Raw genomic sequence first — 27266 nt, 5'->3', positions numbered from 1 at the left:
AGTCCTAGGATAAATAATTTAATTACTTACATGTGGAACAGTGGTAGAATACTTGAGATAGGAAAATCTACTTAGAAATAAGTTAAAATGCAGCTGTTCCTCCCTAGGATTATACTCCAGGATTACAGAAATAAAAATATCTCACAAGCCATGAAATTAACCTTGAAATGGACTGTCTTATAATCTGTTTCAGAAATACACACATATACAGACATACATGCAAATACATGTACATACACACACATAGACACACATTTATACATAAATATAGACAGTAATAATATGAATCTATTCTATAACCTATTCTATAATGGTAATTTCTTACCCGTGGCAGCAAATAAGCATATTTTCTAGAATTATGGTTGCTTCCATATTGTATGTAGTAGGATTTTCGTTCATTTACTCTTAGAGACCCACTTGTATTTTATGGAATCAGAATCTTCTTTGTGATGAAAAGTGTAATAATTAAAAATCATGAAAGCTTTATTTCAGTGTCCATTACAGTAAATCTAGATTACACTTCTTGGAAAACACATTCAGTCAAGAGAAAAAAACATTTATTTATTTATTTTTGTATTTTTTAATTGACACATCCAATTGGAAATTTTTATGGATTACCATATGATGTTTTAATACACATACCAATCAGGATAAGCACATTCATTTCCTCAAACATTTATCATTTCTTTGTGATGAGAACATTTAACATTCTTTCCTTTAACTTTTTGAAATATACAATACCGTGTCTGTGTCTGTGGTCACCCTGCTGTGCACAGGAACACCAGAACTTCTTTCTCTTATCTAACTGTAGCGTTCTCCCTGTTCACCAGTGTTTCTCCATCCTTCCCTCTCCTCCATTCTCTCCAACCTCTGGTAACCACTCTTCTACTCTCTGCTTCTGTGAGATCAACTTTTCTAGATTCACATATGAGTGAGGTCATGTGGAATTTGTCATTCTGTGCCCAGTTTATTTCATTTAGCCTGACATCCCTTAGGTCCATCCACGTTGTCACAAATGACAGGATTTCATTTTTTATGGATGAGTAATATTTCACTGTGTATACACATATGAACCACATTTTCTTTATCCATTCCTCAGCTGACAGACACCTAGAAGGAGTCCATTTCTTGACTATTGGGAATTGTACTGCAATAAACGTAACTGCTCTTCTGTATACTGGCTTCATTTCTCTTGAAAATAACAGAGAAGACATTTTATGTAACAGGGAAAAGGTCACAGATTCATTAACTTTCTTTGATTCTATTTTGATCAGAAGCAACAAAAACACTGTTTAAACATCATACTTGGCAAGACGCTGGGTGTCTTCCTTGAAATCTCCAACTTGCTCCACTAGGCAAGAGACCCATGACCTTCAGCAAGACCCTTAATTACTTTATACTTCTGAGCTTTAGTTTTCTTTGCTGTCAGGAGCTGGTGCCCCTGAGAACTCTGACAGCTCAGGTAGTGTGTGGTTAAGCTCTAGCTGCAGCAGCCTTGGTTCCCTTTGCCTACTTCTTGAAATTTCATTGCCTGTGACTGCTGCAAGACTAAGTTTTAAGGTTAACTGAATTTCTTACACACCTGAAACCCAAACACCTTTTATTTTTGAACTTAAAAATCAAATGATTGCTGAAGCAAAGGCTGATTTCCATCCATGCTCTTCTCTTCCCCTTCTTAGACGTCTCTCATCTCAATTCCACACAAAATCAGCCAGTTCCAACCTCTAGCGTTGATGACCTCTGCTCAGAAATCACATGTGAGAATGACGGCATCTGCACTGTCAGAAACGGCAAAGCTGAGTGCAGGTAAGTGGTCACTTAGAAGCAAGCTTTCTCTCTTGTTAGAAGTTGTATTCCTGGGGACAGCATTGTGGTGCAGCTGGTTGAGCCACTGCGTGCAATGCTGGCATCCCATGTTGGAGTGCTGGTTGGAGTCCTGACCACTTCACTTCCAATCCAGTTCTCTGCTGATGCCCCTAGGAATGTAGCAGAAGATAGCCCAATTACTTGGGCTCCTGCCACCCATGTTGGAGACCAGGTTGAAGTACAGGGCTAATGGCTTCAACCTGTCCCAGCCCCAACCATTGCATCCATTTGGGGAGTGAACCAGTGGATGGAAGATCTCTGTCTCATTCCCTCTCTCTATTACTCTACCTTTAAAATAAATAAAATACGTTTTTTAAAAGTTTTATTCCCATAATGTAGGACTAAATACTGATAATTCATATGAATGACATCAGTGGATTCTCATCTCAGAGCCATTCATAAATTATTTAATTTTTTGCTCTTCATTTGAGACATTGGATAACCACAAGTCCAATGAACTTATTTATGAAAAAATAGCACATTCATTCCAATTGCCAGGAAAAGTCCTCATGAGTTACAGATATGATTAGGTCATCATAATAGTTGGGATTTTTAAGTGTGACTGTCCCATTTTTTACATGAAGATACAAGTTCTGAGAAGATCTTGGCCAATGTGTAAAGCCAGAAAATGGAGAACTAAACTTTCTCTTTTACCTTTGCTTGTTCCCTTTTCTACCTTGGAGCTGCTATTCTGGAGTTAGCTTAGGAATAATTCTATTTTTCCCTTCTATTTCACCTGATGGCCTCCTGGTGCCAGTCTAACAGTCTCCCTCTGGTCCAGAGTGGGTGAAATAGTTCCATGCGTCAATGACTTATTGGTGATCAAATAGACTAAAGATAATCAGCACCTTTAGTGCTAATGATTTCCAAAGTTAGGTCAACTCATAACTGAGTCATGTTCTCAACGTGTAGGTGTCCATCAGGGAAGGATTGGTGGTACTCAGGAGAAAGGTGTGAAAAGAGAGGTTCAACCCGAGACACCATTGTCATTGCTGCTTCCTCTACTGCCGCTGTGTTTGCTGCAATGCTAATAGTCACTCTTGTCAGTGTCTACTGTACCAGGAAGAAATATCGTAAGAAGACGAGTTCTAACACAACAGCTATGACTCTGGAAACTGTAAGTTGATTCTGATATTTGATTATTCAAAACCTATTGATAAAATCATATGGAGAATAATTAGGACTTTTTTGATATAGTTTTTCGCCCCTATCTTCATCTTTTTGTTTCCTACCCTGGAACTGATTTGTGACTATTATTTCCTGTTGTCTGCAGCACAAATCAGTGATTCTGAAACTGGGGCCCATGGAGTCTTCCGGGGCAGTTCATAATCCTCCTGGAACCAAATCCCAAATTGTATATAGTTATGTGCTTTATTTCTGGAATGTGGGTAGTCTTTGACCTTCCTGAAAAGCACAATTGATTTTTCCAACAATTCCCAACCCTCTCGAAGCTGAGGAGAGGTGGCCTATAAGTGCTTTGCTCTAAATGTCTTAGAGAGGTGGCTGAGGTCAGACCTGTAGGAAAGGGGTACGAATGTGTTTGGAGAAATTTTCTATTAAAGAAAGTTCTAACTACTTGTGGTTTCATGTGGAGTTACTCTAAGGCAAGATTTCCAAATACAGGGTTAGCAAGAGTAGGCAAGTCTAGCACCTGGGTCATATGAGGCAGGTAAAATAATTTGGTCTGGCCCTGCCAAGGCAACTGCAGGCAGGATTCGTGGTTCAATAAATCTATAGCAGATGAATTTTTCACCAGAAGCCTTTTATTTGAAGACTATAAACTTCATGCATCTCATAACTTTAGAAACAGTGATTCTTCCCCCTGTACCCACCCTCCTACCTGCATTCTCACCCCTCTTCTTCCTCCCTCGCCTATTCCCATTCTTATTTTTTACTAAGATCTATTTTTAATTAACTTTATACACATAGGATTAACTCTATACTAAGTAAAGAGTTCAACAAATAGTATGAAAAAAAAAAAAAACCTCTTCCTCAATAGTCGAGACAAGGGCTGTTCAAAGAAATTGCATCACAAAATGTCAATTTGACTTCTATAGATTATCTTTTTGTTGTTTTATTAGTTATCACAGATCAGGGAGAACATATGGTATTTGTTCTTTTAGGACTGGCTTATTTCACTAAGTATGATGTGTACTGTTTCATCAATTTTGTTGCAAACAACGAATTTCATTTTTTTTTCACTGCTGTGTAGTATTACATGGTGTACATATCCCATAAGTTCTTTATCCAGTCTTCGGTTTATGGGCATTTGGGTTGATTCCATATCTTATCTGTTGTGAATTGAGCTGCAATAAACATAAACATGGGGATACAGAGAACTTTTTCATATGCTGATGTCATATTCTTTGGCTAAGTTTCCAGGAGTGGGATGGCTGGGTCATAAGGTAGGTTTATATTCAGATTTATAAGGTATCTCCATACTGTCTTCCACAGTGGTTGTACTAGTTTACATCCCAACCAACTGTGGATCAGGGTACCTTTGTCCATGTATCCTTACAAACATTTGTAAGCCATTCTAATGGGGGAGAGGTAAAACCTCATTGTGATTTTGATTTGCATTGCCTAATGACTAGTGATCCAGAGTATTTTTTCATGTGTCTGTTGGCCATTTGGATTTCCTCTTTTGAAAAATGTCTGTTTAAGTCCTTGGCCCATTACTTAACTGGGTTGTTTGTTTTGTTCTTGTGGAGTTCTTGATCTGTTTTTCTATTCTGGTTATTAATCCTTTATCAGTTGCATAGTTTGCAAATAATTTCTCACATTCTGTCAGTTGCCTCTTCACTTTGCTGAGTATTTGTTTTGCAATACAGAAACTTCTCAACTTGATGTAGTTCCATTTATCAGCTGTGAGTCTAATTGGAGATCCTCTGAAAGTGATCTTGTGTTTCGCTCATGTACATTTTAGAATCCTTTCTTTATGTTTTACTGCGGAGAGTTGTGGTAAAGATTTTTCTGGTCATGTCTATTAGGAGTTCTATGTGCTTCCTGTACTTGGACATTCCTTTCTTTCTCCAAATGGGAAGTTTTCTATAATTATTTCACTGAAAAGGCCTTCTAATCCTTTTTCTCTTTCCATGCCTTCAGGAACTCCTAAGACCCATATGTTGGGGTCATTTGATAGTATCCTTTAAATTAACACTACTTTTTTAGTTTTCTAATTCCTTGTTTTTTTTTTTTTTTTTTTTTTTGTTTGTTTGTTTGTTTGTTTTGGTCTGACTGTAAATTTCCCAGAGATTTGTTTTCTAATTTGGATATTCTTTCTTCTGCCTCACTGAGTCTGTTGCTAAGGCTTTCCACTGCATTTTTTATTTGTTCAATGGATTTATTCATTTGCAATATTTCATTTTGATTTCTCTTTAAAATCTCAATTCCTTGAGAAAATTTTTCATTCATGTCATGTACAGATTTCCTTAGTTCATTAATTTTTTTCTGATTACTTCTAAGTAATCCTGCAATCAATTCTTTGAATTCCATTTCTGGCATTTCTTTAATCTCTTCATCTACACATTCTAGTATTGAAGTGTTGTGTTCTTTTGGGGACGTCATGTTGTCTTCCTTATTCTTGTTTCTTGAATTGCTTAATTTATTATTAGGTATTTGTGGAGATACTTTTTTTTTCTCCTATGATGTCTTATCTCTGGACTATGCCTCTGTGGCTTATTGAAGTGTCCCCTCTTTCAGTGAATTCCCAGAGGGATGTGCTGGGTGTGGTCAGGGAGCTCTGTGTAGTGCTCTAGGGTGAGTGGAATATCCTAAAGTGACCCCCAAGTTAGGCATGGTAAACTCCCCCCCCCTTTTTTTTAAATCAGAGGGGAGGTTTGTTCTGCTCTGTTGGTATATTCTCACACTCACATCCTCTCCTCAAATGAGGAGCACTAGCCCCACTGGGTATAATATTCATCCATGCTGCCACAAGAACCACACAAAGGATCCATGCAGTCCTTGGTCTGAGCATGGATCCCACAGCAATGACCCTCACCAGGGAATCAGGGATCCCTGAGCATGTGGAACCACCTACAGTGACTGCCCAAAGTCCCAGCCATACCCTGCACTCCACCATGCAGCCACAGTGTTTTCTCAGTCCAGGCACAAGCCTCCCATAGTCACAAGTAGCTAGTTCCCTGTCAATGCTCCCAGCCAGACTCAGAGGTCTCTTCTCAGCTGGTTACTGAGTGTGTAGACACTAGCTGGCTCAGCTGTTAAGTATGTCCAAAATGGCACTGGCACACTCTCAACTTGTCATAGGACACTGGTGTAGGGTGGTTGGGGAGAGAGAAAGGTGCTGCTTTTTTTCCCCTCTAGGTTGGCAGGTGCACTGTCTGCCCCAGGGCTCCAAGCCAGACTTGCACCAGGCTCTTCCCACAAGCTTTATCACCAGTGGTTTGGGCTGCTGCAGTCTGGACTCACCTCACTCAAAAGCTTGTGCTGAGTCTCTGGGCTGATGGGGTCCTGAGTTGTGCATGTCCATACTCTCCACATTGGTCCCTCTAATTTGCATGGAATTTCCTTTGGAAATGATGATCTTCCATCTGCTGGTTCACTCCCCATATGGCCACAATGGCTGGGGCTGGGCCAAGCTAAGCCAGGAGCCAGGAGTTTCTTCCAGGGCTCCCACATGGGTGCAGGGGCCCAAGCACTTGGGCCATCCTCCATTGATTTCCCAGATTCCTGACCAGGGAGCTGGATGGGAAGTGGAAGAGCCAGATCTGCCAGAGGCCATACGGGATGCTGGCATTGCAGGCAGCAGCTTAACTTGCTATGCCACAACACTGGCCCCATTTATTTATTTTTAAACAGTGATTTAAAACTTATGATTCAAAAATAAAAGAAATAGGTCAACCTATGTAGTGGATTGTCAACTTAATGGAAGCTGTACCTGTGGACCTGATCTCCTAGACCAATAGTGGTAAGCTAGCAATTGGTATAAGGCAAGTAGACAAGTAGGTAGGAAAGGACCAGATATCTGGGTTGATGGGACAGCCAGAATATTCTCCTGGAAACTGGAAAATGTGAGAGCTTTACAAGGGCTCTGACTTTGTAAGTGAAAATTGGAAGAAATGAAAGAAAAATGGTTAGAGAGAGAGAGGAGAGAAAGAAGGGAGCTAAGTCAATAAGGGTGTTGGGGGGTGCTTTCAGAATGTCAGGGACTTGGAAGGGATATCAAGTGGAAAATACACACACACTCACCCCATAACATAAAGAGAACTGCTTTGCCTGTGAGTCATTGAAAGATACCCCCAGGTGCAAGGAATCAACTTATGTTTTCCTTAGCCTACGCATTTTTCACAGTAATTTGCTGATAACAGAGCCTCCAGATTCAGATCAGACTTAGACTGACTTTTATGAGACCAAAATGTGTGCTCACCCTGATGTCTTAGCATCTGATTAATGTGAGTCTGAAAGGCCAGAGTATCTTCCTGGAGACTGGGAACAGGAGTCACTTGCTAGCTGGGAGGGAGGCCAGGAGACTGTTGGTGGGGACCTCATTTAAAAATCAGACTGTTCCATTGTGATTCATTTAAATGACAGGTTTTAAATTTAGAAATTAAGTCATCAATTGTTCTTTCCCTTTTAGCAACATGCTTTTTGAAGATTAACTCAACAATACAGCCAACCAATGAAATTTACGAAGATCTTTCTTCATGGACTTCATCTCAGTTACATCACAACCACCTCATTTTTCTAAAAATGAATCTTTTCTGTCAATAGTTGGATGGACTATAAATCATCATTTTGGTAAAAGTCAATTTGATGAAATGTTGCTTGTGTTTCTTTTGTATTTTTTAATGAGAGGAAGCAATTCAGACTCCACTGGGAGGGTAATGCTGTCAATAAAAGAGAGCACAACAATTAGAGACAGCTTTCCAAACTACTGATCCTTCTCTCTGGGGGTCAAGTGAGTCCCCAGAAACATGATCTTCCATGTGGAATCTCAGCAGTAGCAGAGCTGTCCTGTCCTGACTCTTTGGTGAAGCGTGCCCAAGCGTTTTTCTGTTAAAATGCTGATTACCAGTCTACAGACACTGTCACCCCAGGAAGATGTTGTCATCTTTCAGCTCTTCAGAAAGTCAATAAGCAAAATGCCTCGTGCATCCCGAAGAAAATGTGGCTGTGACCTTTGCTCTTGACCAACTCCTTTTGCTTTGACTTGACCACTTCTACCTCTTGGCAGCCATTGTTTTGATTGTGCTTTTCATAAAACATTAATGATTTTACCATTATTCCACCTAAGCATGTCTGTTCTTATTTCAGTTTGAGCAGAATTCATGTTGATAGAGCCTGTTTTCAAACTATCGTCTTGTTCTTAGTGCCTCAAGCTACATCCTGTTCAGACGTGTTGTAACAGGTTAGTAAGATTTTATTTTAGTGGGAAAACTGATATCCATGCATATTTCCATGAATATTTTGAAGGCCCATATATATTTTTATCTGTTTTAGTAAAATGATTTTCATCAATGTCATGTACCTATATTGAGTACAAATTTTGGTTACCTGTTAGTTTCAGATTTTAAGCTTTTTAATGGTATGAGGATATTTGTTTTATAGTTATTTCCAAAGGTTATGATGAGAGCATATAATAGTTTACAGTAATGTTGATTGGTAGTGAATATTTCTTCAGTTCCATGAGAGCTCTCATCCCACATCCAGTTATCCTCAAAGTGAGTGGAAGTGGAGGCATTCCTGCCTATCATGACCAGTGCCTCCTTGGATATAGCACCGGTAGAGTTTCCTTCCATTACTTTTTCTATAGTCTCTGTTCCCTGTGATTATTCAAGATACATGTCCTTGGGTAATTCAGTAACTGCCTCCCTAGTGGGTGAACTTCAAAAACATTTGATCTAGTTCAAAGCAGAGGTTAGACCCTTTCAATGGAATTTTTCCACCCTGGAGAATGAGGGGATGGGTCTGAATGATCTACAGACCTGTTCCCACACTGGTGCTTTGTGGTTCCTTACAGCACAGCAAGCTGTTAAGTTGTGCTTGGGAGACATATGGCTCTAAGTCTCTGATGCCATTTGTTTCTACCAGTTCTGACTGAAAAGGAACAGTGGGTATTTCTGGAAACCAGCTAAAGTGGCACTTCCGTGTGGTTACAGCACGATGACAGTTTTCAATTCATGTGGGCCACTTGCTTTAAAATTATGAGATTCTTGAAGAATTTTTAGTTTGGGACATTGTACATTATTTAAGATGTTGCTTCTGGAGGAGCAACTTAGAAGGGAAGTTTTCTTTTAGCTTCCTGTTTAGACGTTCACATTCTAAGGTCAGCTCGCCTTTCAGTCCAGCATCTGGTGAAGCAGGCACAAAGGAAGGACCAAGTGGTGAGCCAGGAGGGAGGGAAGAAGCTGGGCAAAACAGCTGAAAGAAGTGGCCCTCTTCAGAGAACACCTTCTGAGGCCAAACCCCACTCACCCAAGGATCTCCCACTGGTTCCTCTGCCTAGGATCTATAATTAACCCAATAACCACGGACACAGAACTTTTGGATCCTTAGAGGACATCCAACTATTATCCTAACCATAACAGTAGTGCACTATTGCAATTTAAAATTTCACTTCTTACATAGAATTTCAAACCACACCACATTTCATGGACAAAATGGTTTGCTATTAGGTAGATACTCACAGACTCTCATACAACTCCTTTTTTTCCCTTTTTCTTTTTTGGTACCTGGGAATATTAATGATAATCTGTTTTCTCAAATATTGGCTAAGAGGTTGAACATTGTTTAATCTAAACGTTCAAATGACCTTGAAGTTCTTGCATTTCTACTGATATTAGGCCTTGGGAAGAATAGGGCTCCAATTAGACTATCTTCAGTACCACTAATGGTATTTAAATAAGAATGTGGACTGCAGAAAGGACAGTTATTTTTGGCACCTAGAACATAAAACCAAAGTCCACCACTGCAGTTTGATTGTCAAAGCCACTGCACTAGCAACCTTTCCTAATGCTGATTCCAATGCAGAGATCTAGCTCACATTGGAAAGGAGCTTGCCATCCTTAGAGTTCCTGATTACAGGGAGTGTTCTTTAGAGCTCTCAGATGGCTGGAAAAGCTGTTTTGGAAAAGCATCATTAATCACTGGTCACCTAAACACTTGTGAGATTGGATTGCAAATTAGTCTGGAAGGTGAAAACAGAGCACGCAAGATGGACGGTGCTTTAGCTTTGGGATCATTACTCACTGCTCAGAAGGGAACCCAGAGCTTTTGGAGGGGAAGGAAGGTGCTGTACTTGGGGGTGGGGTGTGTGTGTGTTAAGACTCCATGTAAAGAATTTTATGTTTGTTCTTGTTTAAGCCTCTAGGCAGTTTTTGTCATGGGTGATATTGTTTCTCCTTATTTGACAGAGGACAAGTATTAGAATTAGGTCGGTCTGGCCTTCACCTTGTTCTGCTTGCACTCAGCGAGTCACCCGCTAAGAAGAACCCTGATTCAGCAGTGGGAGGTGGCACAGCTGGAGGACCTTCCATATACCCCTATGGGGTCAGCGTTCTAGCACAGTGGGAAAGCTGCTGCCTGCTGGCATGCTATAAGGGCACCAGTTCTTGTCCCAGCTGCTCCACTTCCAATGCAGTTCCCTGCTAATGCCCTGGAAAAGCAGCAGAAGATGGCCCAAGTGCTTGGACCCCTGCCACCCACGAGGGAGACCCCAATGAAGCTCTTGACTCCTGGCTTTGGCCTAGCCCCACCCTGGTCATTGTGGCCATTTGGGGAGTGAACCACTGGATGGAAGACCCCTTTCTCTCTGTATTTCCTCTCTCTGTGTAATTCTGACTTTCAAATAAATAAAAAGAATTTTTTTTAATACAACTTCCACTGAACCCACATGGGAAGCTGTAAGGTGGTGAGTTATCAAGCATAGCCAAGCAAAAGCAAACCTTCACCCCCAGAACAATTGGGAAAGAAGAGAGTTATGCTGGGAAGTATAAGAAGGGAGGTAAACATCTGTCTTGCAATTTGACTGAGAGTCCGAAGAAGTTCCTCGGACTGAGCAGTTTGCTTTGCCAAGGTGTGTCATTTGACCTGCCAATCCAAGGACCTGTCCTTGGACCTGTGTAAGGCCTTTCTTTCTTTATTTATTTATTTATTTTTTATTTTTTTGACAGGCAGAGTCAGACAGTGAGAGAGAGAGAGAGAGAGAGAGAGAATGGTCTTCCTTCCGTTGGTTCACCCTCCAAATGACCGCTGCGGCGGGCACGCTGTGCTGATCCAAAGCCAGGAGCCAGGTGCTTCCTCCTGGTCTCCCATGCGGGTGCAGGGCCCAAGCACTTGGGTCATCCCCCACTGCCTTCCCCGGGCCACAGCAGAGAGCTGGACTGGAAGAGGAGCAACCGAGACAGAACCAGCGCCCCAACCAGGACTAGAACCTGGAGTGCTGGCACCGCAGGCGGAGGATTAGCCTAGTGAACCGCAGCGCCGGCCTGTGTAAGGCCTTTCTAATACCTGCTTTCTGGTTTTAAATTATTTTTATATATTTAAAACACACACGCATACAGTGAGAGAGTGAGAGTGAGAAAGAGAGAGAGAGAGAGGGCTCCCATTCACTGGTTCACTCCCCAAATATCTGCAACACCCAAGGCTGGGCAGCGGCCCAAGCTGGGAGCTGGGCACTTTATCCAGGTCTCCCATGTGGGTGGCAGTGACCCAATTACCTGAGCCATCACTGCTACCTCCCAGGGCCTGGGTTAGAATGGAGGGGGCTTCCAAGAGAGGAAAACCCCAGGGGGACTGGTGGCAGTCGGAATTTAAGTACAATTTCAAAGAAAAAAAAAAACAACTTAACGATTAGCTTGGCATTTAGGTACCAGGAGAGGACAAAAACAAAACAAAACAAAACATCAGAAGACCTCATTATCAATTCTGCATCCTGTCTGGCCTGCTAAGGGTTGGGTAGGTAACTTGCTTTCACAATAAGCCCTGAGCTCACGAGGAGCTCCCTTGCTATTCTCATGGTCAATTTGGAGACTCCAAGGAGGGAGGGAGCCCTGTGTTCTTGCTAAAGATAACCTTTTGTGGAAGGAAGCAAATATTTACATCCCAAATTCCACTGCGACCCCCTGACTATTAACCCGTCTGACTCCATACATTTCTGGGTTGAGCTTATTTTACGCAACATGATGTCCTCCGGTTCCAACCATTTTGCTACAAATGATGGAGTCTCATTTTTAATTTTGTAAATTAGACCTTTTTTTCACATTTATTCCAGTAATTTTAATTAGGACAACTAATTTGGAGAGGAATTTGTTTTAAAGGGATCTTACTTCTAAGTTCCTCATATAGGCACCTCGCTTAGATCGTGTGGGCAGTTTCCCTTTTTTGAGTACTGTCAGGTACTACATGCTTGTGTTCATACTCCAAAGGCCACAATAAAGAGTTAATTAAATTTTTTATAATTATATAACAAACAAGACAAAAAAAATCATCCCAGGCCCTCAAGACCTAGACTTTTCTGCAAGCTTCTGGTCAAAAATATTGTAGAAAAAGGGATGCGGAACGGAGAGGAGACAGGACGCACGCTCACAGCCCAGGAGTGTCTAGCGGCCGGCGTGCTCTCGGGCAGGACTCTGTGAGGGCACAGTCCTCAGCGGGCGGGGCCCGTTTTTATCTCAGAGCATGCTAGGTGTCTGGAGGGAAGCTGAGTTTCTCCATACAGGTTTTTCAAGTTTGGCGCTGGTTTTCAGACCTGGAGAAGAATGCAGGGGTGGGGTGGGGAACAGTACAGGGGTGAGACTGAACTGGTCTCTTGAAAGGATGCAGGAGTCAGGGGTAAATTGCGATGCCATCTCTTTTCGGGCAAGGAGCTGGACTGGCTGAGGCCTATGTCCCTGTTCCATCAGGTGTCTCCTTCCTAAGAGATGACTCAGTCACCATAAAGCTTGATGGCAGTGACTCGGTGCAGCCTGCTAACTGGGATTGTGAAACCTTCGGGTCTCAGAGGTGGCCTTGGAAACCCATCACATGTGATAACCCCGTGGAATTGTCAGGACGCTATTAATAATGCCGCAGGTGCGATAGGGCAGCCGGGCCTGTCGGCAACATCCCACTTGTGCTTATTTGTGCACCGCAGTCACACAGCACCTTACTCATGGGGGACTTCTGCGTGTCCACAGCTGGGCAGGATTTCCTGAAAACTTTCCTCTGAAAACTGCTAAGCCAACATTAGAGTAAATATTTTAAAAAGCTCTTCCTATCGGAAAAGAACCAGTTTCAATTCTCTTCCTGGAAGTTCTAACAGTCCCAAGAAACTTACGCAGTTGTCATGTCCCTCCAGTCTGTGTCTTCTGCTGGACCTGCCTCTGCATTATTCTTTCTTGTGTTTGTGGCTTCTTGGATCAAGTTTAACAACAGTATCAGAAGGGACAAGACAGGAGGGGGGAAAACTGGGGAATGGTGGCCTTGAAGGGAATATAGGAGTTTGCTTGACATCTTGACATCATACTCTGTGACCCGCTGACTAGTGACATGTCAACCTACAAGCAGTCCACAAAAAGGGTCAAGAGGATCCATTGGAACAGGCCCCTCTCTGTAGGCGTCACACAGGGTTTAATGCTCACGTGAAGGGCTCCAGCTGGGATTTGATGGGGGCCTCTGACTCAAGAGCCCACACATTTCACCACTGCTACCAGTTGGAGTCTACGAGGAATGTGAAATTGTAGCTGTCTTTAAAGACAGTCCAATCACTGCTGGTTGAATCATAGCCATCCCAGTGGAATTTCAGAGAAACAGGACAGAAAACCCAGAAATAGCTGAGTTTAAACTTGACTCTGCTGGCTGTAACACTCAGGACCCTGGGTTACAAGTAAAGAATTTACGAGTTTGCTTAAGCACTTGGAGACTTTATTGGCTTGCGAAACTGAACCTTGGGAAGGCCGGGGCTCAAGCTGGCTCCAGGAATGACGGGAATCAGAAACATTTGTGCTACCAGGACTTCCTCCCGCCCCTATGCTCCCCTCCTCCACCTCTCTCTGAGAGCCACCTTTGTTCTAAGGTGACTAGGGTGTGGCTGCGAAGGGAGGTCCTGGCAGCTCTGCCACACACCGGATGCTGTTCTTCCTGCCTCCATCCCTCTTTTGATACATGATGGGCGATTTTTGAAAATTTTTATTTATTTGAAAAACGGAGAGACAGAGATGGACAGATATTTTTTTCCCCTTCCACTGGTTCACTCCCTGAAGAGCAGAGGCAGGGCCAGGAGCCTGGAGCTCAGTCCAGGTGTGGGTGTCAGGGACCAAATTGAGTCCTGGTTACCTGCTGCCTCCCAGGAAGTTGGTGTTGGGAGTGGAACCACGACTCAAGCTCTCTGATAGGAGATGCAGGCATCCCAAGCGGCATCTCCACTGCTGCACCAAGTGCCCGCTCTCTGTGGGGGAGATTGTGATTGCTCTGGTTTAGGTTATGTGTCCACTTACTTGGTCAGGGGTGAGGGGTTCATGATTAACCAAATTTAGCTCAACTGCACACCCCTGTGGCCAAGAACAGGGAAGGAAACATGGCCCTTGGGAAATGATTGTGGATCGAGTGGCCGCTCTATTCTAGTTTGTGTCTGCTACAAATAGCTGATGTTGGAACGTTTAAAAAAATAATCCTAGTTTTAAAAAAATTAGCTAGGGGGCCGGCACTGTGGTGCAGAGGGTAAAGCTGTTTTCTGGGACACTGGCATCCCATATGGGCACCTGTTCAAGTTCCAAGTGCTCCACTTCTGATCCAGCTCTCTGCCTATGGGCCTGGGAAAGCAGCAGAAAATGGCCCAAGAGAATGCCTGCATCCACATGTGAGACCCAGGGGAAGATTCTGGCTCCTGGCTTCTAATCGGCCCACTTCTAGCTGTTGTGGCCAGCAGATGGAAGACTTCTGTCTCTCTCTCTCTCTCTATCTTTCCCTCTCTGTCTCTGTAAGTCTGCCTTTCAAATAAATGAGTAAATATTTAAATGAAAAAGAGCAATAAAGAGTATTTTGTCTTTTGGCTTCATATGCTTCGTAGGACCTCTTCACAGGACCTCCTTGGACTTCATGTGGTGGCCACCATTCCCCCTGTCCTGCTACAGATCCTCAAGTGTTTCTCCTACGCTCCTGGGCTGAGTGGTGAAGGTAGTAGGAAATCCCATCCAAAAATCTGGGGACAGGCATGTGGCTCAGCGGGTAAGCCGCTGCTTGGGATGTCCACATCCAAGATTGGAATGCCTAGGGTTGAGTCCCTGCTCCATTTCTGATCCAGCTTCCTACAAATGCTCACTCTGGGAGGCACCAGGTGATGGCTCAACTCCTTGTGTCCCTAAGACCCCTGTGCAAGATGCTGATAGAGTGTTGGGTTCCTGGCACTATCCTGTTTCAGCTCTAGCTGTTTGGGTCATTTGGGGAGTGAACAAGTAGATAGAAAATCTCTCTCTCTTTCTGTTATTCTGACTTTCAAATAAAGGAAATTATTTTTTTAATTAAAAAATATGCCACATTGGCATCGGGATATTTTGAGTGGGAATCACTTGAGAAGAATAGGATGTGAGAAAAGCACTGTGCCCTCTCCCGTCTGCCTCACAGCAGAGCATAAGTGACAAAGGAGTCCATCCTCCCCTCTCTACCAGGAAAGGCAAAACTTGGTTGCTGGAGAAAGCTCTAGACTTGTGACTGCCTGGGGACAGCCTGGGACACTTACCTAGCAAGCTTAAACTGGCCTGTGTCTACCATGAGTTTCCCAGAGGTCTGCCTTCCCACAGTTCACTGCCCTTAGAGACTTAAGGCCCTTTTCTTTATTTATTAATTTTTGACAGGCAGAGTGGACAGTGAGAGAGAGAGACAGAGAGAAAGGTCTTCCTTTGCCGTTGGTTCACCCTCTAATGGCCGCCGTGGCCAGCACGCTGCGGCCGGCGCACCGCGCTGATCCGATGGCAGGAGCCAGGTACTTCTCCTGGTCTCCCATGGGGTGCAGGGCCCAAGCACTTGGGCCATCCTCCACTGCACTCCCGGGCCACAGCAGAGAGCTGGCCTGGAAGAGGGGCAACCGGGACAGAATCCGGCGCCCTGACCGGGACTAGAACCCGGTGTGCCGGCGCTGCAAGGCGGAGGATTAGCCTAGTGAGCCGCGGCGCCGGCGAGACTTAAGGCCCTTTTCTTCTGTCTTGTTTTCTTCTCTAGGGGTTTATAGTCCTTGTTGAAGATGCAGCATAGCTGGAGTTCCAAGGCACCTTTTTGAGTTACTCTTTCCCTGAGTGTTCTCCTTTGTGTATGTATCATAAGCATGCTGCTAGAGCTCCGTCAGTTTTTCTCTTTTATTAAACAGGTCCTAGGGTCTGGCCAGTAAGGAGCCACAGATGGCTGGGCCATTGCCTGCAAGGCTGCCACTCCACATCGGAGTACTTGTTCAAGTCTTGGCTGCTCTACTTCCGATCCAGCTCTCTGCTAATGCACCTGGAAGATGGTGGAAGATGGCCCAAGTACTTGGGCCACTGCTACCCATGTGGGAAACCTGGATGGAGTTCCATGCTCTTGGCTTCAGTCTGGCCCAGCTCTGGCCTCTATGTCTCTCCCTTTCTCTCTGTAACGTAGACTTTCTAATAAATAAATAAATCTTTAAAAAAATGGGTCTCAGATAAGAACTCAGAAAGGTAGAGGGGAAATCATTTTTTCCTTCTTTATAATTGTGCTTCTCCTCCCCACTCACCTGTTGAAGTCTTAACCCCAGTAACTCAGAATGTGACCTTATATTTGGAAGTAGGGTCCTCGTAGATGTAACTAGTTAAGATGAGGTTATACTAGAGAAGAGTAGGCCCTAAATGCAATGACTAGTGTGTGTGTATATTTTTAAAGCTACTTTTATTTATTTGAAAGGCAGAGCAACAGAGAGGGAAGGACAGAGAGTGATCTTCCACCTGCTGGTTCACTCCTCCAAGAGCCACAACAGCCAAGTCTGGACCAGGCAGAAGCCAGGAGCCTGGGACTCCATCCTGGTCTCCCACATGGCTGGCAGGGGCCCACGTACCAGGGCCTTGAGCTGCTGCCTTCCCCGATGCATCATTAGAGAGCTGGGTTATATGCGGAGCACTCAGGACTTGAACTGGTGTTTGATGCGGTATGCCGGTCACAAGTGGGGGCTTAACCTATTGTGTCGCAAAGCTGGCCCCGTGGTGTTCTTACAAGAAGGCGCGATGTGGACACAGATATGCACACGTGGGGAACATCATGAGAAGGTGGAAGCAGACATCAGTTGCTGCTTCCCTATGCTGAGGAGCACCGCATTGCAGCGTCCCGCCTAGGAGCGCAGCGTGGCAGAGACTGTGACAGCCTCAGAGGCAGCCAGCCTACGGACGCCTTAATCTGGGGCTTCAGCCTCCGGAACTGAGAGACGTGGGTTCCTCTTGTTCAAGACACCCAGGTTGTGGCATTTCGTTACGGCAGCCCTAGAATACTATTTCACCTGCCAATGCAAATGCCACAAGGACAGAGACCACGTGTACCATGCGTGTTATGTGTCGCTAGAGTCTACAGCCCTGAGACTAACACACTGTGTGGAGTAAAGCGTACCGCACAGCCGCTGCTGCTGGTGCCCGGGCTGCTGGCGCTGCACTTGTGGCTTGGTGAATAAGCCGGGAGGCTGCGCCATGCCGGGGCCAGGGCTGTCACGAGGGTGTCTTCTGACTGATGGCGAGCTGCTCCTGCTCGTGCTGCTGTTGGCAGTGCCTGGGCTGCCTGCTCCCACGTGCACCAGCTGGCTGTAGCTCCCATGCTGGCACTGTCCCACGTGCTCTGACATGATGCTACCTTTTATGACAAAACCAAAGGGCGCCTCTTTCTTCAAAGCAATGTTACTGGTGTGGGAGTGTAAGGAAAACAAGCAGAACAGAGAAGAGACAGGATACGAACTCACAGCCAAGATGAATTTATTCAAGGGGAAATGACTTCTCAGAGGTGGCCAACTGCCAGTGTGCACACAGACCAAGCACATGACAGAGAACACAGTCCTCCAACAGCTTTGGTCTTACATAGCTTAGGCAGAGGCAAAGAGAGTGAGATCTTCCATCTGTTGGTTCACTCCCTAAATGGCTGCAATGGCTGGAGCTGGGCTGATCCAAAGCCAGGAACCAGGAGCTTCATCCAGGTCTCCCATGTAGCTGCAGGGGCCCAAGGACTTGGGCCATCTTCTACATTAGCAAAGAGCTGGATCAGAAGTGGAGCAACTGGGACTTGAACTGGTGCCTGCATGGGATGCCCGTGCCACAGGTGACGGCTTTACCTACTACACCACAGCACTGGTCCCCTTTTTTTTTCTTTTAAGATTTATTTTTATTTATTTGAAAGGTAGAGTTACAGAGGGAGGGAGAGACAGAGAGGCAGAGAGAGAGAGAGAGAGAGAGAGAGAGAGGTCTTCCATCTGCTGTTTCATTCCCCACAAAGACCAGGGCTGGGCCAGGTTGAAGCCAGAAGCCTGAAACTCCATCCAGGCCTCCCACGTGGCTAGCAGGAGTACCTTCCATTGCTTTAAGGCACCTCAGGAAGATTGCTTTGTTATTTCTCATGCCCCAGGTGAGGAATACCTAAGTGAAGCTGTGATCTCCACTCATACTTGAGCCCCTAAGGGTGTCCTTGTACAATGGTAATATTGTATATGAGGTTTACCATGTCATCAAAAAATTAATTTCAGCTTCTACTGCTGAATACAATTGCATGACCCATTTCATCCAGTCAGTCAACAAATACTTTCATTCTTACACTCATTCAACTAATATTTGTACATCCATTCAATACATAGTTTCAAATTGAGAAGTTTGTTCTTGCTGTTATGGGACTGTCCCTTAGATAATTCATATCTGCACAGCAGTGAATGAATAATAATTTAAAAAATTTTAACAAACTGCATGTAGGCTATGTCAATTGACTAATTTCATTGGCCTAGGTTTGGGTTTAGAATCTTATAACAGGGACTGGCACTGTGGTGTAGTAGGCTGTTAGCCTGCAGTGCGGACATCCCATATGGGTGCTGGTTTGAGTCCTGGCTGCCCCTCTTCCAATCCAGCTCCCTGCTAATGGCCTGGGAAAGCAATGGAAGATGGCCCAAATGCTTGGGCCCCTGCACCTGTGTGGGAGATCTGGAGGAAGCTCCTGGCTCCTGGCTTTGGACTGGCTCAGCTCCAGCCGTTGTGGCCATTTGGGGAGTGAGCCAGTGGATGGAAGACCTTTATCTCTGTCTCTCCCCATCTCTGTAACTCTACCTCTCAAATAAATCAATAAAATCTTAAAAAAAGAAAATTAAATTACAAGAAAAAAGGATCTTATGCCTGTGTATGGAACTCGGCTTTGAAAGCGATGCAATGCTTTCTGAGGTTTTCTGGAAAACATGTAGCCTTCTTACCAAGCGTTTCTTATCTGTAGCATCTTAGCAGCCGCCACTGTTCCCTATTTTTTTGACAGCAAACTTGAAAGAGAAGGACAATAGAAAGCTTTCTGAAAGAAAGCTTTAAAAAAATCAATCGAAAATTTTATTTTTCTCCTTCTGTTCAGACCCAATTGTCCATCTGCTTTGCATTCCTTTGCTTCCCTATGGCTCACTTTACACCTCTCCTGGTTTATTAACACTTGTCATTCAGTCATCTGTCCTTGCAAATCCATGGCAGCCCCAGTCTAATTTAACAGTTAAATGACTGACTGTCGTCGGCGTTAATGTAGGCTACTTCGAAGACTCTGTAGTCTTCGTTTTAGTTGTTTTAATTTCCAGCCTTCTGTGGATATTTTCTCTTGGAGCAGGAGAGGCCATTTTTTTGTGGGTGAGCTCAGTGCAACAGATGCTCAGCTAATTTTCCCATAGAGAAGACAAACAGGCAAAGTAGAGCCACAGCCATTTTGGGGCTGTGTGAGTGTGCATGGGGCAGCGTGTGTTTTTGCTTCTAAGGGACAGCTTTCTCTACCCCATTTCGTTGTTTTTTTGTTGTTGTTGTTGTTTTTTTTGTTTTTGTTTTTTAGATTTTATTTATTATTACAGAGAGGTAAGGGCAGAGAGAGAAAGAGAGAAAGAGAGAGAGAGAGAGTCTCCCACCTGCTGGTTCACTCCCCAGATGGCTGCAACAGCTGGAGCTGTGCCTATCCAAAGCCAGGAGCCTGGAGCTTCTTCCAGGTCTCTCACATGGGTGCAGGGGCCCAAGGACTTGGGCCATCTTTTACTGCTTTCCCAGGCCATAGCAGAGAGCTGGATTGGAAGTGGAGCACCTGGGACTTGAACCAGCACCTATATGGGATGCTGGCACTGCAGGCAGCAGCTTTAACCACTACGCACAGAGCTAACCCCCCCGCCCCATTTCATTTTGGATATTGGGATGTTTATAAAACAACATTTTGAACACATGGGAAGATACCAGAGATTTTATTCATCTTTATTTTTTTCTTATTTTTTAAAAAAAGATGTATTTATTTATTTGGAAAGCCAGAGTTAATAGTGAGGGAGAGACAGAGAGAGATCCTGCATTCACTGGTTCACTCCCCAGATGGCAGCAATGGCCTGTGCTGGGCCAGACTGAAGCCAGTAGCCAGAAGCTTCATCCAGGTCTCCCACATGGGTGTAGGGACCCAAACAATTGAGACATTCTCAGCTGATTTTCACAGGCCGTTAGCAGGGAGCTGGATGGAAAGTGGGGAACTTAGAACTTGAACTTGTGCCTGTATGACAGCCTGGGGTCACAAACAGTGGCTTTACCTGCTATGCTACAATGCCAGACCCTATCTTTCTGTTCTTCTCCTTCTCTCTCTCTCTCTCTCTCTCTCTCACACACACACACACACACACACACACACATTATGTCCCTTTTGGCCACCTAAGAATGTCTGGGAGTACTCTAAATATTTGCAAAATCCAACTGGATAGATAAGCACAATCAAAAATATGATAAAAATAGCAATACATTTCAAGGATTAATTTTTAGAAAGATAGTTTAATGCACAGACAATATGTCATTTGTAATGCTGATTATTATTGCTAGATAGTTAGGTTTAAATAGTATTCAGGGGACATTTGCCACTAGCATATGAAATATAATTGTGCCATTTTCCCTCTTCTCAGAATGGCAGTCCTCCTGTTTGACATAAAATATTGGGAAATTAACAAAACATGTCACCCAGACTTTAAATCCCCATAAAATTTGAACTAAAATACCATAAGTATACAGCAAAATAACTTTCCTAAATACCAGAATTCATTTCCTCATTAGTTTACATTATTTATCTATAAAGACTATTTATGTATTTATTTGAGAGGTAGAGTTACAGACAGAAAGAGGAAGAGACAGAGAGAAAAGTCTTCCATCCACTGGTTCACTCCACAAATAACCACAATAGCCAGAGCTGAGCTGATCTGAAGCCAGGAGCCAGGAGCTTCTTCTGAGTCTCCCACATGGGTGGCTTGGGGCCCAAGCACCTGGGCCATCCTCCACTGCTTTTCCAGGCCATAGCAGAGAGTTGGATCAGAAGAGGAGCAGACAGGTCTTGAACTGTGGCCCATATGGGATGCTAGCACTGTAGGCGGGGGTTTAGCCTACTATGCCACAGCACCAGCCCCTGCATTACTTATTTTTAAAATTGTGTTATTATAATTTGCTGTTTGTGTAGACCTAGCTTGAGTGCCATAGTTGTCACAGTTTGTGTGAGGCATCAGAGCACGTTGAGAAGGGGTTAGGGAAGGTGTGATGTGCATTCCCAGCTATTAAACTATTTCCCTGAGGACAATACTGGATGTCAATCCAGACTGGCAAGGGTGGTGGAGAGATGGGTGGAATATGGAGATTTGAGAAAAGGAAAATGGTTCATTCCAGCCTGGGACTTACCATTCATCCATTCCAAAGTGTTATTGAGTACCTTTGATGAACATGGTGCTATTCTAGGCACTGGGCAAACGGCAGTGAGTGAACAAATTGAAGTCCAGCTTTCTTTGAGTTTACAGAAAACAAAAAAACAAAAACAAAAACAAAAAAACACATAAGGAAAACACTAGATATTGACCAACATTAGGGAAAGGATTATATATAATTTTAAATGAAAGCAAGTGACCTGGTAGCTACTCTATTGTGGGAAGTCAAGTCAGTGACAGTAAGTAGACATCTAAATAAATGACAGCACCAGATGTGAGATGTGAGAGCTACTGAAGAACACTTTGGGAACAGGTGCGCTTTAGGAATATTTCCTATGGGTTCTTGACGTGACCGTTCAAGGGAAGTGGTAGAAGCCAAAATCCTACCTTTGGAAACTTCCACCGTTCCCACCTGTGTGATATCTTCCTCTTCTGAATACCTCCTTCCTTTCGGCTATTGCCTTCTGTTAATTCTCATTTGTTCTTTTTCTTTTCTAAAGTCACTTTATTTATCTATCTATTTATTTATTTATAAGGTAGAGTGACAAAGGGAGAGGGAGAGACTTAGAGAGAGAAAGATCTGAAGCCAGGATTGGAAAACTCCATCCCAGTCTCCCATAACGGTGGCAGGGCCCAAGCACCTGAGCCACCATCTGTTGCCTTTCTAGATGCATTAGCAGGAAGCAGGGCTGCAAGCAGAGTAGCGAGGATGCCCACCAGTACTCCAACAGGGGATGCAAGTGTCCCAGATGGTGGCTTCGCCCACGGTGCCACACGCCTGGCCTCCTCTGCCTGTACTTCCATGCACTTCCTTCACACGTCTACCCCTTTGTTCTCTGCTGTGAGTCCCTCGAGGACAAGCTTTGTGACATCCAGTGTTTGTTCTATCAGTGTCTGGCAGTACCCAGTATGGCAAGAAGCAACTGACTGGGGCTGGTGTCACAGGGGATGAAAGAATCTACGAGAGCAGTCAGATCAAGCGAGCAGAGTTAGATTTACTGAACACAAGGATGGCGAGAGGCTGTGTGCGGCACAAGGACTACAGTCAGAGAGGTTCACATATGATGGGCAGCCTTGATTGCTCAGTGGGTTTTGCTTTTCTTGCAGTCCAGTGGGTTTTCTTGGTCAGGTAATTTGCCTTTCTGGCAGAACTGGGAAATTTGCACTGCCATTAGCCAGGGAGTTTCCCAGCCCACCAAGTGCCCCCGGAGATCTTCCACATGGAGTATTTAGTAAATGCATGTTTAATGGGTATATTTTTCTCATGTGACTCTACAACTAGACAGAAAGGCAGCTACTGTTTCCCCCAAGGGTTCAGCATCAAGAGGAACAGGGTTATTGGTGGGTAAAGACCTGCCAGTTGCAAGTCCTTAGATGAAGGCACTCCAACTTCTTTCCTCTGGTTCCACTGGGTCTTTGAGCCTTTGCTCGGATGATGCAATGGAAAGACGGGGGGGAATAGTGTTGGTGACCGGGATACTTAGACAATAAAGAGCCAGGATTCTTTTTAGGGTGTTTAATGTTGGATTTTTCATTCAATCAATGTTGGAACTTGGTGCTGGATAGAAGAGTGGGAGGAAAAGAGATAGGCAAGAGAATTTGTGGTATGGGGTTAATGCATTAGACTCAGAATACTTGTGAAAAAGGCCAAATGATGTTCTCAAGGATAAAAAAAAGTTTCCAATGAAAGGCAAGCACATTTTTATAGCAGAATATGATGACACAGTAATTGTGCTAGTTTGGCTTTTTGTTTTCTTGCTAATATTACATCACTGAATCACACAAGCGTGGTGAAGAGGGGACAATAAAAATAAGTTATCAACGCACTATTAACTCAGCGTGCTCTCACCTATTAATAAGACATTGATGTCTCCTCCTATGCGTGTCCCATCGAGAAGCACTTTCTCATTACCTCTAAGCGGCATGCACAAAATGGCTTTTTTAATATACTCATGTCTGTGGATGCTTGGTGCTAAAGACTTGTTTAAATGGTCAAAGATACCCTATTTAAGAAACAGGAAACACTTACATTGCACATTATCAACATTAGCACAGAATCTCATTATCCATTAGCTGGTATTTGTGCAATTTATAACTCTCTTTAGATTGAGTTTTGTAGAATTTCATGATCTTTGCCACATCATCAGCTGAAAACGTAGGTACTGTGCCTTTGCTCATCAGTTTGATATTATTAGCTAGGATTATGGCCTGGTGTTTTCAAGGCTGCGGAAATCTTTTAGGAGATGTTGCTAATTAACTATTAAATAAATGCTTGGATGAAGTTATCGTCATAACAGATAAACGACTTGGAAATTACTTTCAGTAAAATGGGATGAGTTAAATTTCTTTCTTTGTATTTTTGTTAACCTTTGCCTGTCTCCTCTGCGTCTCAGCTAGGACCCTCCGTGGTGCGTGCTGCTGGAGCTGTGCTCTCTTAAAACTTTTCAAAGAGGGAACTGGTAAGCAAATGCTCTAGGAAATAGCCTGTGGGAGTTAAAGATGCTTCAGATGACCGCTGCTGTTTTCTCTGCTTGGAGGCAGGTCCGGCACAACGCATCTGCTCGTTCACACAGGGAGCGAAGGAAATCCAATAAAGGCAAACGTTTCAAGCCATAAAAAGTAAACTACATTATCACTTACGGATACTTATGTATTCATTCAGTTGAAAATTTCTTTTTCACTAGTTTAAATGAGAAACAGGAAACGTAAAGAAGCGAGGGAAAGTGGGTGTCCTGTATTTTTTTTAAAATCATGTCAGATTATTTCATTGGATTGAAAACTAAATGTAGGCTTTGATTTTTAGTATCCAAAAGATGGATGTCTTAAATAGGTAAATATAGATATCTCAATACATTTAATACTTTTGACCAACATTTGTCCTTCCTTTGAAAGATTTATTTATTTATTTGGAAATCAGAGTTACAGAGAGGAAGAGGAAAAGAGAGATCTCCTATCTGCTGATTTACTCCCCAGGTGGCCCCAGTGACCAGGACTGGGCCAGGCTAAAACCAGGAGCCAGGAGCTTCCTCCAGATCTCCCACTTGTTCTTCCAGGCACTTGGATCATCTTCCACTGTGTTCCCAGGCCATTAGCAGGGAGCTGGATTGGAAGTGGAGCAGTTAGAACATGAATCAGTGCCCAAATGGGATGCCAGCATCACAGATGGCAGCTTTACCTGCTATATCACAATGCCAGTACCTGTCCTTTTTAAACACTTCAAGCAAAGAAGACACCCAGATGGAGTTTCCAGCCCAAGTCTGACCTGACGCAGCCTCAGCTTTATATTGCAGGCATTAGGGGAGTGAACCTGCAGATGGGAGCTCTCTGTCTGTCGGTCTATGTTTCTATCTCTTTGCCTCTCCAGTACATAAAATTTTTTTAAAAAAATATTTAAAATAGGCCCGATGAAGGAATCACAGAAGAACCATGACTATGTCCTCAGCTCTGCAGTCACCCAGAAAAAGCTGTGAAATACCACCATGAGGTATGACTAAGTTCTTCCACATGGTTCCATCCTCATCAGGATTTGCCTCAAGGAGGATGCATTTCTCTGGTGACAATAATTTAACACCTTTCGAGCAAGGTTTATTGAGCATATATTATGTTTTCAGCCTACAGCTAGGCATTAATGCTGCTCTAGTGAAGAAGACACATTCTCCGCCTGCATGTTGAAGGTTTTCAATAATGAAACTATTTAATGAACACTCACTGTGCTTCATTCATTGGAACATAGGAATTTACATGTATTGTTTAACTTACATAGCAGAAATAGAGGTGGCTACTACTGTTATGCTCATTTTTTAGAAATTGCATCTAAAAGGGATAACTGATCCATTATCACAAAGCAAGCACATAACCAAACCTGAATTTACATTAGAGTCTTTCTGAGTCAGTGCCCATGTTCTCAGGCATGGGTTCATTTCAAGGTGCTCAGGGAGTTGATAAGGAGAGAACTTCATTTTGTGTTGGAACTCTGATAGCGTCTCCTGGAGACGGTGGCATCTCAACTGCAGCCTGGAGTACCATAGGAATTAGGAAGATGATGGGGAGGAGGGAGAGGATGGAAATATTCATGAGAAGAACCAAAATTTGCCAAGTCCTGGAGTTGCAGAACATTGCATTGCTTACATGAGGACTGGTGAGTAGCAAGCAAAAGATGTTGGTGAGAAATGTAGCAGTAGACTGGAGCCTTTCCACCAAGGTCATTGTGAACAGAAAACAGTCTGGTCATCATTTGAAAGCAACAGGGAAATTTTGTCATTGTAAGTAGAGGAGTGGCATGGGTGGATGGGACCACTGTGAATGTAGGTGGTAAATGGATTATAATGAGCAAACTTGGGTGCTGAGAGGTGATCAGGTAGGAGGCTACAGATAGTCCATGCCAGGGATGAAGGCGACTGGATGTAGTATCAGTGGGGACGAAGAGAAACGGGTCAACTGTTTAGAAGGAAAACCTGGAAGGAGTTGACAATTGATCAAACTGAAGAGCTAACATTCATCTTGGAAAGCAAGTGCCTTTCAACCTCCAATAGCCCCAGCTGCCTACAACTTTTACTGTTTCCTCTCCTAACACAATATGGGAAGGGAAATAAAAGATTAATATTATGATGGCCTTCCCAGGGCTTTACATAGAAGAAGAAACAATAGAATATGAAATTTCTGACCAATGATGGTACTTGTTCATGTCCCCTTAAAAAGCTGTATTTTGAAACCTGTTCACCAACGTGATGGTATTAACAAGTAAGCTTTTGCGAGGTGATTAGGTCATGTGGGCTCATGAATGAGATTAGTGCACTTATAAAAAGAGAGTCCAGAGAGCTAGCTAGCCCCTTCCACCATATGGGAACACAGCCAGATGGTACCATCTGTGATGGGAAAACCCTCCCAGACACCAAATCTACTGGTTCGCTGATTTGGCTTCCCAACCTCTAGAACAGTGAGAATTAACTTTCTGTTGTTTATGAGCTACTCTGCTCATGGGACTTGTTATAGATGCCTGAATGACATTGCTGAAACCAGAACCCTTGCCAGCCCCTCTCCTACATGAAAGGATGAAGGGAAGTTAGCCACACAGAACCTGTCAGCACAGACACTCTGTTAGGCTCTACCAGGAGTGTGCCTGAATGGGAGAAGCCCTCTTTCCATCTACCCATACTGGCCTCTGAAGCATTCAAATTTGGAGAGCATGGGATCTCCTGAAAATTGGAAGACCATGACACTGCCTCCTGGGAATTTTAGAGACCACATTTCAGGGCCAGCGGCAGCAGCAGCAGTGGTGGAATAGCTGTCACAGCTTAAAAGCAGTGAGAGAGAGGAGGCATAGAGGGAGGTTCCCAGGGTGTTCCTTGGGCAACTGGACAGTTCTACTTAATACTTTTGGTTGAATACTGTAATCAATACACAATTCTTCTTAAGTGCTGAAACTTAACTGAAAAGTGATCACTGTTAAATATAATAGTGGGAATAAGAGAGGGAAGAGATGTGCAATTCAGGACATGCTCAAGCTGACTTACCTCAAACAGTAGAGTTAGAAACATACCAGGGGATTCCAATT

General features: G+C 43.7%; 1 protein-coding gene across 5 annotated transcripts in view; it reads left to right on the top strand.

Annotated features, from left to right (window-relative positions):
* The window catches only part of MEP1B (meprin A subunit beta), a 35875-nt gene extending 27757 nt beyond the window's left edge, over positions 1-8118 (top strand). For all 5 annotated transcript variants that reach the window (XM_089305203.1, XM_089305204.1, XM_070050345.2 and 2 more), the window contains 3 exons: positions 1680-1806; positions 2779-2983; positions 7463-8118. In XM_089305203.1, the coding sequence (XP_089161329.1) occupies positions 1680-1806; positions 2779-2983; positions 7463-7477 (347 nt within the window). In that variant the 3' untranslated portion in view covers positions 7478-8118. The remainder of the gene's footprint in view (positions 1-1679; positions 1807-2778; positions 2984-7462) is intronic.
* The last annotated feature ends 19148 nt before the right edge of the window (positions 8119-27266 follow it).

Source organism: Oryctolagus cuniculus, chromosome 10, assembly GCF_051225735.1.
Source record: "Oryctolagus cuniculus isolate XC-2025 breed Fujian yellow rabbit chromosome 10, ASM5122573v1, whole genome shotgun sequence".
In the NCBI taxonomy this organism is placed as follows: domain Eukaryota; kingdom Metazoa; phylum Chordata; class Mammalia; order Lagomorpha; family Leporidae; genus Oryctolagus; species Oryctolagus cuniculus.
The sequence above is the reverse complement of the archived record's forward strand: the minus strand, read 5'-3'. Positions and strand labels throughout refer to the sequence as shown.